This window comes from Lathyrus oleraceus, chromosome 2, assembly GCF_024323335.1.
Source record: "Lathyrus oleraceus cultivar Zhongwan6 chromosome 2, CAAS_Psat_ZW6_1.0, whole genome shotgun sequence".
In the NCBI taxonomy this organism is placed as follows: Eukaryota; Viridiplantae; Streptophyta; class Magnoliopsida; order Fabales; family Fabaceae; genus Lathyrus; species Lathyrus oleraceus.
Genome location: NC_066580.1, coordinates 83396923 through 83408549, shown reverse-complemented (window position 1 = coordinate 83408549; position 11627 = coordinate 83396923). Strand labels below are relative to the sequence as shown.

The 11627-nt window shown below is 29.3% G+C and overlaps 1 protein-coding gene across 1 annotated transcript; it reads left to right on the top strand.

Moving 5' to 3' along the window:
* The first annotated feature begins 8591 nt into the window (after window positions 1-8591).
* Window positions 8592-11116, top strand: LOC127121138 (uncharacterized). Its single transcript, XM_051051725.1, has 3 exons — window positions 8592-8815; window positions 10007-10079; window positions 10663-11116. The coding sequence occupies exons 1-3, from the start codon at window positions 8682-8684 to the stop codon at window positions 10822-10824; spliced, it is 369 nt and encodes a 122-aa protein (XP_050907682.1). The 5' UTR covers window positions 8592-8681; the 3' UTR covers window positions 10825-11116.
* The last annotated feature ends 511 nt before the right edge of the window (window positions 11117-11627 follow it).

Genomic DNA, 11627 nt, shown 5'->3' with positions numbered 1-11627 from the left:
AGCTTTTTTTTTCGGAAAAAAAAATTTAGTATTTTTTTGTATTTTCGAAAAGTATATTTCTTTTTAAAAAAATATTTTTTTTTGTATTTTCAAAAAAAAATAATTTTTTGTTTTATTGTCGTAAAAAATGATTTTCTTAAAAATAAAATCGACTTTTGATATTTTCCAAGAAAACGATTTTTAAATTTTCGGGAAAATCAGTTTTTTGTATTTCTAAAAAAAATGATTTTTTTCGAAAGAAAAACTATTTTTATATTTTCCAAAAAAAAAAGATTTTTTTATATTTGAAAAATATCAATTTTTTTAAAAAGAAATAATCTATTTTTTGATAATTTGTTTAATAGATATAATGGAGATAAAAAAATTCATTAGATCATTAAAATGGGTTGGATGAATATAGTTCAATTCATTAACTTAATTTTTATGTACTGGATGAACTTTTTAGTTGATGGATTGGATGATATTTGGCTTAATGGATTCAATTGTCACCCTGTACTCTTATATGTCATATGATATGCATAATGATTGAAGCAAAATATTGTATCCTTCCTCGATGTTATAAGTCCTCTTTTTGACCACCGCAGTGATTACTTTGTTATCAATTTGTAATTTGATTTTTTTGTATCCATTCACAAGAGCAAATTTAAGACCCTCAAGAATTCCCCACAGCTCTTTTACGAGGTTGTTTTAAACTCCAATATTCTTAGAGAATCCTCCAAGCCACCAGCCTAGTGTGTCCAGAATTAATCCACCACAACTAACTTTTCCATTGTTCTTTGCGACTCCATCAATATTTATCAAAATCCAGCCTTCCCGAGGAGGTTTCCAACTTATTTAAAGTAAAATCTTGTTTTTGAGACTCAGGCATTGATAGAGATCCATGTTGTATGATAGAAACCTGTTTCTAATATCATCAGATAACACAACATGCATGCCATAGTTATCCTCATGGAGTTTTTTGTTTTGCCAAAACCACAAAGTGTGACAAGTTGTTGCCCACAACAATTTCCACTCTTCAAGGCTGCCATAGCCAAAATTGATATGCATATTCATCTTTATCCAATCATGCAAACCTGCATCAAAGAAAATAGACGAGTATGGATGTCTCACAAGAGAGAGCTATACTGAGTTAGCAGCAATACATTCCCTTGCGGCATGGATCATTGTTTCAACCTTCCCCGTGCAATCCAGACAATAAGAGTCTCTAATGTTCATCTTGCTAAGCCATAAATTTACAGTGAAGCATCCATATTTGACTAGTCAGATAAAAGCTCTATTTTTTTTTAGGATTTCTCAAAGACCATATGCTCTTCCAAAAGTTGCTTTGCTTGGAATTACTATCATCAAGGCATAGCATCTGACATGCACTCTTGACTTGCTTGTGTTACCCTACCGGCAAATGACAAGTGCTTTGCTTTCCAATTACTGAGCTTAGCCTTCACATTATCCATGAGGTAGCTGGAATCTTTATGCCTTGGAGTTTTACCTGTTAAGGGCACACCCAAATATTTCCCCAAGTTGTTAGTTTCCTTGAAACTTGACATGTGCAAAATATCTCTCTTGACACCCAAATATTTACTTATTTATAAGTACATTCTGTTTTAAAGTACAATTTATTATAAGATATTTATTTCATTTTGTTCATAAATAAAGCTTAGTAGTAATGAAAGTTATGTCAGATTTATTCTTTAAATTTATAGAAAAATTACGTGAATACAAGCTCATATTGAGATAACATTTTGATGAACATAAAGGATTATCAAGAAGGAAAGATTCATCCCAATCATCTCCAAACAAGGATCACAAAATACATAAGTTATTGGATGACAATGATGAAAATAGAAATTAATCATGATGCTAAAAGATACACAATGAAAATTATTATGTAACATTGTTAGATGCTCATAAAATCATCATTTTCTTTATCTCTAAAAGTGTCTAAGCATTCATACATCAATAACCTTCATTTCCAAACATTAATGTAGCAAAAAAACTCAATTTTCAATACAGTGTAACCGTTTACACTAATGCAGTAACTGATTACACAAACTTATTGATGGGTCATCATGAGGGGGAGCATATACATTAGGTTAAAGACTCACCCAGACAAGTGAGAGAGACACCACATATTCATCCAAAACCTTAAGGTGGTAGGTGTATGGGTTCTCTCACTTATAAAATGCTCAACCTTCATTTTTTAAGCAATGTGGGATTTAGAACTCACACTTGTTTTTTAAATAATATTCCCCTCAAGCGGAATCTCTTTCATACATATGCTTGTATCACAATCATCTCATCATTGGCACTTCAATAGGACACGTCGTCTGGCCACCATGTCAGGAAGACTTTCGACACAAGGAGTCAGACCATTACTCGAACTAGGCTTTATTACCACTTAAATGTATTAAGAGGGGAAAGCATTCACATTAGGTCAAATACTCACCTAAAGGTCAAAGACTCACCCGCACAACTAAGAGAGACACTACATATTCACACAAAATCTTATGGTGATAGGAGTATGGTTCTCTCACTTACAAAGTGTTCAACCTTCACTTTTATAAGCAATATGGGACTTAGAACACACATTGGTTTCTCAATAGAACTCACGCTTGTTTTCTCAACACTTACAATCTCAAAAAATTTAGAAAACCTGAAGATGATAATCGGTTACATAAATATTTTAGCCGGTTACATGATCTAGAACTTGGAAAAATTTGAACGTTCAGAATTGTAGAATGAATTATTTCATCATTCATTGTGTTTCCAAATCAACGCAAATCCTCACAAAATATCTACCAACATATGAAACGGATCCAAAGTGTTTCATAGGATGTATACAAGGCAATGATCATTCAATTTTAAATTCACCTCTACCATTCAAATTTTCAATAAAATTCAAATCTGATTTAACATTTTCATGTGCACAAACCTTGAAACTTTTTCTGCATAATTGTCATACCTTTTGCAAAAAGTTTATGAGCATTTAATATTGTTATATTTGAATTTTTCATTGAAAGAGAAGATCAATTTTTATGTTGGAATTGATTCAAGTGCAGCAGTATACTTCAAATTCTTTTTATATTCCGTTTTTGATTACATAATGTTGGTGACTATTGATTGTATAAGAAAGTGGTATGCTTTGTGTAAGTATTGTGAAAAAGAAAGTGGTGTGATTTATTGCTCGTGTTAAAAGATTTAAGAGTGTATTGGTGTGAGGCTTGTACAAAAATCTAACATAGTGAAAAATTCTTTAAGGAGTGAAGGGACAAGATGTACCCTTAGTTATAAGGGGAACTAGGATATATTCTTGTGTCTTTTACTCTCTTGCACTTTATTTTTTCTGCACTTTCCTTCAAAGTTCATCCACTTAATTAAAAAAAAGGAAAAAACCTTTGTTTAAAATAATAAAGTAAAAAAACCTAATTCACCCAATCTCCTTCTTAGCTTGCACTCTATTGTTATAATTGGCATCCGAGCATGTTAAGGTAACTTGCTCCTTGATTCGGGTAGATATGGCTTCCACAAAACTATTTTTAGAAGATGGTGGCAATAGAAACAAACCACTATATTTCATTGGTGAATATTATGACTTCTGGAAGATTTACATGTAAATGTACTTAGAATCACAAAGAGAAGAAATATAGGATGATGTTCAAAATAGGGCATTCATTCCTACAACGGTCATAAAAAATATAGAAGAACAAAAATTGAATGGCTCTGGGAACTATGATGTCAAGAAGAAAATGTTGTTTAATAATAAGGAAAAGAACATTCTTGCATCAACATTAGGAATTGACGAATTTTTCCGAGTATCAAATTCCAAACCAGCCAAAGAAATTTGGGATACATTGAAAGTAACACATAGAGGCACGATGGAAGAAAAAAGATCCAAACTAAACACTTAATCCCAAGAGTAGGATGTGTTTATAATGCAGCCTAGTGAAATAAATCTTGATTCGCAAAAGAGATTCACACACTTGACGAATCACTTGGAGGAACTTGAAAAAACATTCACAAATCATGAGTTATATATCAAAGTCCTTATATCATTGACAAGAGTTTAGCAACCAAAGATAACAACTATACCGAGAAGAAAAGTCTTTCCAAAATATCTTCAATGATATTGTTAAGAAAACTTCAAGAAAATGAGTTAGAAATTGGAAGGATAGAAAATCATGAATATCAAGATAATAAACTCTAAAGTATTTCCTTACAGGTGGAGTAAAAGGAAGTAATGCAAGATGATGATTCAGATGAAGAGAAAAATATTACCTTGTCAAAAAGTTTGAAAAATTACTTCAGAAAGATAAAACTATAAGATTTGGGAAATGAAGAATATTTTTAAAAAAAAAACAGGCTACAACGTCAAACCAGAATTTCAGTTGATTTGAATGCGAGAAGCAAGGTCAAATGAAAGCGGATTGCCCATCTCTTGTAAAGAAAAGTAGTTTCAAAGGAAATTATTTTTTTAAATCAAAGCATTCATACACTATTTGGGATGACAACTAAGTGAGTTCATCTTCCGACTCGAAAAATGAAAAATGTGAAAACTTCGCATTGATGGTCTCACACCATTCCGATGATGAACACATGATTAGTGAATTTGAAATTAACGATAAACCTTCATATGATGAATTACAAAATGTTTTTCGTGAATTACATAGGAAATATTTGAAACTTTCTAGAACATGTTCAAAACAAAATGAAATAATTTTGTCTATAAAAAGTAAGGCTAATGACACTAAAGTGGAATTAGACAAAGTAAAAGATTCAGAATGCAATAAATGTCTATCGCATGAATCTAAACTTTTTGAATTAAACCAAATTATAAGGAAATATGAGAAAGATCAAATTGGTTTGAAAAATGTGCTAAGTAGACAAATATACTCAAATGATAAATATGATATTGCTTTCTCTAAATTTGATTAACCAAGTACAAGTAAAACTATCTTTGTAAAGGCTAGCTATAAATTCAATAGTGTGCAACCAAAGAAAGTGCATGTTGTAAATCATCCTAAAAGGTCTTATGTTAGAGATGATTCTTATGACTATAAAAACAATAATGTCTTTAAACTTACATGTTTTTATTGCAATACAAAAGGTCATACCCCTAATGCTTGTTATATGATGAACTATGGTGTTCCTAATAGTTAGTATGCATGGGCCAAGAAATAAACTAACCAACAAGAACCAAAATCAAATTGGGTACCTAAAACATTTTAACTTGTTATGTAGGTATGCTTGAATACACTACCAACATGTAGTTCTAGATAGTGGTTTCTCCAAGCACATGTAGAGACAACAACAAATGAAGACTTCTTGGTATTGACAAAGTTGGTACTCCTCTATTGACTACTATTTCTGATGTGTTATATGTTGAAGGATTGAATCATAATTTTCTAAGTATAAGCCAACTATGCAACAAGGGATTATAGATAAGCTTCAACAAAGATGAATTTATTATAGAAGATTAAATTTCACATGAAATAAAGCTTGTAGGAAAGAGAATCCACAATATATTCATGATATCATTGGATGACTTATTTTTGAAACTTAAGTGTCTTTTTGTAAATAACAATAATGATGCATGACTTTGGCATAAAAGAATAATACATATTCACTTGGAGCATTTGAATAAACTAGTCAAACATATCTTTGTCATTGAATTACCCAAGATAAAATTTGTCAAATATAGGTTGTGTAATGCATGTCAAAAGGGAAAGGAAAAAAAGTCTCCTTCAAGCCATGGAATATGGTATGAACTGCAATGCCTCTTCAATTAACCCATATGGATTTGTTTGGTCCCTCATGGACTAGAAGCTTTAGAGGTAACTTTAATTCTTTAGTTATTATTGATGACTTTTCTAGATTCACTTGGACTTTATAAAAAAGTGATGCATTCAAATCATTCACTTGTTAAAGAATCTATGCATGTTTATTTTGATGAATCTAACCCCTCTAAGGAGGATAAAATGTTGTTTGTGATGATGATAATGATGATTTAGTCGAAGTACCAATTGATATCAACATAAATGATGATTATGTTGAACAATCCAGACATCAAGATGAAGTTATTCAACAAGAGAAGAATCAAAATGATCTTCCTCAAGAATGGACAATTCACGTGATCACCCAATCAACAATATTATTAGTTATATTATAAAAGGAATATCTACTCATCTCAATCTCAAGGACGCTTGCTAGAACATGGTATTTGTTTTGAAAATAGAACCATCAAAGATTAATGAAGCTTTAGAGGATGACCAATGAATACTTTTCATGCAAGAATAATTAAACCAATTTGAAATAAAACAAGTTTGTAACTTGTTCCTAGACCTAATGGTAAACACATCATTGGCAAAAATTGGGTGTTCAAAAATAAGCTTGATCAGAATGGAATAATTGTTTGAAACAAGAAAAGATTGGTGGCTCAAGACTACAATCAAGAAAAAGGAATCAATTTTGATGAAATATTCACTCAAGTTGCAAGGTCAAAAGTTATTCGATTATTTCTTGCATATTCTTGTTCCTTTGAATTTTCAGTTATAGCAAATGAACGTCAACAGTGTATTCTTGAATGGATACACCAATGAAGAAGTCTATATCAATCAATCTCCTAACTTTGAAGACTTCAAGAATCCTTAACATGTGTATAAGTTGAGGAATGCTCTATATGGCTTAAAATAAGCACAAAGAGCTTACTATGATAGACTTAGAAACTTTATATGTGAAAGAGATTTAAATAAGGGAAAGATGGATACAAAATTGTTCCTTAAGAATATCACATATCACACCTTACTTGTTCAAATATATGTTGATGACATCATATACGGATCAACAAATAAAGCCTTATGTAACAAAATTCAAAGATGATTCAAGGAGAATATATGTTGATGACATCATATTGATATAACAAAGTATCGAGGTATGATTGATTCTTTACCTTATTTTACTGCTAGTCATTGTGACATCAGTGTTTATCTATGTGTTATATATTGTGTTTGTCTAAAAAGGGTCATGAAGTACTTATAGGGAACACCAGATGTCGGTCTATGATATTTGAAAGGTAGTATATGTGATTTAGTTAGTTATTTTGACTTGGATTATGCAGGTTATAAAATAGATAGAAAAAGAACATGTGGTACATGCCACATTCTTGGTAATGTTTTAGTTTCATAGTCATGTAAAAAATAGGCTTATGTTACTTTTAGCACGATAGAAGCACAATACATTGAGGTTGGAAGTTGTTGTGCTTGAATTGTATGGCTAAAGCAACAACTCCGTGACTATGACTTGGATTTATGATGCATTCCCATTAGGTGTGATAATACAAGTGTTATCAACATAACAAAGAATTCAGTCATGCATTCTCAAACTAAACACATAGACATATGACATCATTTTCTACGAGATAATATTCTTAAAGGAGATGTTGAAGTTACATTTGTGGACACACATGATCAATTGAAATATATTTTCATGAAACCCCTAACCAAGGAGTTGTTTTACAAGATAAGTAGCGTGTTAGGTCAAATAGTATATTCATCAAAGTCCCACAACGGATAGTAAAAAGAAAATTTAATTGAAGTACTAATATAAATAGAGATAGTTAGTTTTAATTTTCTATAGAACAACAAAATATAGTCTATTGGGTGTATGGGGATTTGGATAGTTGTGTGTTTAGAGAGAGTTTTCTATTTTTCCGTTCAAAAATTATTTGTTGAGAGGGTTTTCTATTTTTCCGTTCAAAAATAGTTTGTTAAGAGGGTTTGCAATTGTTCGTCCGAAAATTATAGTTGAGAAAGGGTTTGCAATTTTTCGGTCCAAAAATTGTAATTGAGAGAGGATTTACAATGTTTTCATTCAAAAATTATAATTGAGTGATTGTTTGCAATTTTTCCGATCAAAACTTGCAGTTTGGAAGGTTTGCAATTTTTTCCTTAAAAATTGAGAAAGAGTTTGTAATTTTATTTTAAATATATTAGAAGTTGAATAATAAATCTGTGGGTTTTGTTTTTGAATTTTTGATTTTTTTTCTTCTTTTATGGATGTGCTTCCACGTATACTAATATTTATTTATTAGTTATTTTTCCAACATAGAGAACTTAGTATTTTAGACGAAGTTGATAATAGAAGATCACATATTTATCTCTAGTTAGGGCATGATGATCTTGAAAAGGGACACATGCTCTCATTGTAAGACTAGTATATTTTAGTTCTTATTCTATTATAATATTGTATCATTTTAATCTATTTTCTACTAAATTTTGAGTTAACGAGTAAAATATACTTGTCTTTCACGGACTCATATTATCGTCAAAATTAGAATAGAAGTTTTATATATAGTAAATAATGAGAATTTAATTTCAATTTATTTTTCGAAGCTAAGAAAAAAATATTTATTTGGAATAAAAATTTATTTAAAATTATGTTTGGTTTTAATTAAAAGGTTATGGGATAGTTTTTCTATTTCCATAAAAGTTGATTGTAAGCAAATTACACATCATCCGAAAGCGCGGGATTGGACAACTTAATGTAACATAAAGTTACAAATATCTTGATATTTTCTCATTTAGTCATAATAACTTAGCTTGTGAGTGAGAGATCCAAAGGCTAAGGATCATCCTTGTCACATACAACTATTCAATCCAAGAGCCCATGTTAAAGGGCTTAGCATTCAAATGCATGATCATGAGAAAATTAATTTGTTCTCTTTGCATACATTCCTCTCTCTCGGCCAAACACACCATACACAATACCCTTCACAATTATTTCTCATCTCCATCATTTTCACACATTGGAAACTTAAACTTAGGTATGAATTTTATTCCATTTCATTATAGTTTGCCAAACTCTTAGAGTTGAAGATTTATTTCTTGACATTTTCATTTAATTTTTCTACCTTGCTTACTTATTGAATGTAGTAACTTACTTATGTTTATAGTTATATTATAAATTTTTTTATAGCTATCATCATACTTAACTAGTAGTAATATCATGATTAATTTTCTTTATTTTTAATGTTCACTAAATTGTTATAATATTGTTAAAAAAAATTGAATGAAAACCTTTTAGTAATATATATGTATATTTTGTTTTTTAAAATAAGTATATATATTTAAAAAGTATATATTTTTTAGAAAATATATATGTTTAATTAAAATAAATCTTTATAAGTGTATATATATTTAGAATAAGTGTATATATTTAATATGATTATATATAAGTGTGAAACTTATATATATATATATATATATATATATATATATATATATATATATATATATATTATTTGAAATATAATTATTAAAAATTAGAATAAATGCTTAAGTTAGTAAGTTAATCTAGAACTAAAAATAAATTTAGTTATTATTAATATAATTATATTTAACTTAAAGATATAGTCAAATTATTAATAAAGTGTGTTAGTGAAATTAAGTTAATAATTTGCATGAAGACAATTTCTTAAACAAAATATTGTATATTTTAGTCATATAATACTAGAATATTAGTATATCAAAATATAGAGTATGAGTTCGAATGTAAAAGCTTTAAGAAAAAAAATTCGTTAATCAAAGGTTTTGGTCCAATACCCCTTTGTTGTATCTTTGCTTTATTTATTTTTATTGTTATATTTTTAAAAATAATTTTTACTATTATCGAGTAAATTTTTTTTTTAAAATTATAATTTTTTAAATGTAAAATTAAATTTACTTTTTTTAATCAATAGCAGAGAAGGTCTAATAATTTAATCGTACAATAAATTGAAATTGTAGAGTTTTTGAAGTTGTAAAAAAGGGTGATGTGGAAATGTTTTTTTATTTATATCATGCAATGATGACCACACCTATTGTATCCATTTTTGAATGTGTGAGTCACCAACCAAACATAGAAACCATGCAAAAAGCAATATGTATGAATGTGTAATGTAAAATAGAAACTCTTCTGCACCCTAATGCATACATCTTAGCTAATTTGTTTGCATTATTGTACTTTCTTTCATAAGCATGATGTTGCTGATTCAGAGTGATATTCATTATCATCGTGGAACAGAAAACAGAATTGCAGAGAGGCCAGAGGTTTGGCTCCAGATTCATTATCTTGCTTAATCAATAATAGAAGTAAATTTGATCATATTTATGCTTAATAACAAAAAGAAAATGGAAAATCCTAACATCAATATCAACACACCGTCTGTTTATACTTAATATGTCAAATTTCCAGGGAATCGTGTATTACTATATGTATGATGATATTGAACTTTACACTCAATACTCTATATGTATATTTGTCTTTATTTGAAGCTTCACAATCAAATGTTAAAATAAAGTTCTTTCAACAATTGGAATTTATTTTATAATAAATATTATTTTCATTTCTCATATAAGTACTACTTTTAAATATGCTTTCTAGATAATATTGTATTCACAATTTTTAAAGTAATATTATATTACATGATATTTGGAAACTCACCAATAATTAACAAAATTGATAAAAATGTGATGTTTTTTTTTTTGTTGACAATTTCTACTATTTAAAAATTTCTTATTTACAAAAATGATTTTTCATAATAAAAGGATTTTCTTCTAAATTTATAAAAAAAAGATTCTTAATTCTTAAAAATGAATATGATAAATTCTCTTAACGAATTTTATATTTTAGGTAAACTTCCTAGAGTGGTGTTGGTTTCTTTTATTGCTCTTTTTTCAAGAATGGAGACGTCCCAAATCTTTGGAAGAATACAGCCCTATTTGTCTAGTTTCTAGTGTGTATAAGATCCTTTCTAAGATATTGGTGGGGGAGATTGAAGCAAGTGGTGGATAGAGTAATTTCGTACAGCCAAACAACTTTCATTCCTGGTAGGCAAATTTTCGATGGTGTGGTGGTACTAAATGAATTGATTGACTACGCTACTGTTTATCTTGAAAATGACCTTCAAAAAATGGTTTATAGTGAATCCTAGGATATGTGTTTTTGTTAAATATTTCTTTTGTAATTTGATGAACATTTCGATAATGCTCATGATTTGAGAATGTTGTTTTGAAGTTTTTAAAAAGTAGAATACAAAATATGTAAAAGAATTGCAATAAAAGAACTTTAAAGTAAATTGTAGTAAGTAGAAATAATGGATAAAGTGTGAACAATTTCAATTAAAATGAAAAGACGGTGATTCACACGAACATTCTCAATAATCTCATTTCTCAGATATACTTAGATACTTGGAGTAATTTATGAGTATATGTACAATGATTGAACACCCGGAAATCCTACACACTAAGACCCATATTTATACTAAGTCGAACATAATCGCTATCAACAGTCTTTCCTCCAGAAAACAATACGTTTTGCTTGCATGTCCTCACTTCTCCGTAGCTTTACACACGTCTTTCTCAGATAAATGGATAAGGACAAAAGACAGTTATCATCCTTATTCAAATTCAAAATCTTTTATCGAAAGCAACGTCAATATTGCTTCTGTCGAAATTGCAGTCTAAACCCAGAAATACTTCTAAGTTTGAAAACCAGTGTTTCCCTATTACACAAAACCCTCTTCGACAAGATCCTCCTTTTCGACAACAATGCCTTCTTCCTGTCGAAGTCGAAACAAACAATATATTTTGCCCATC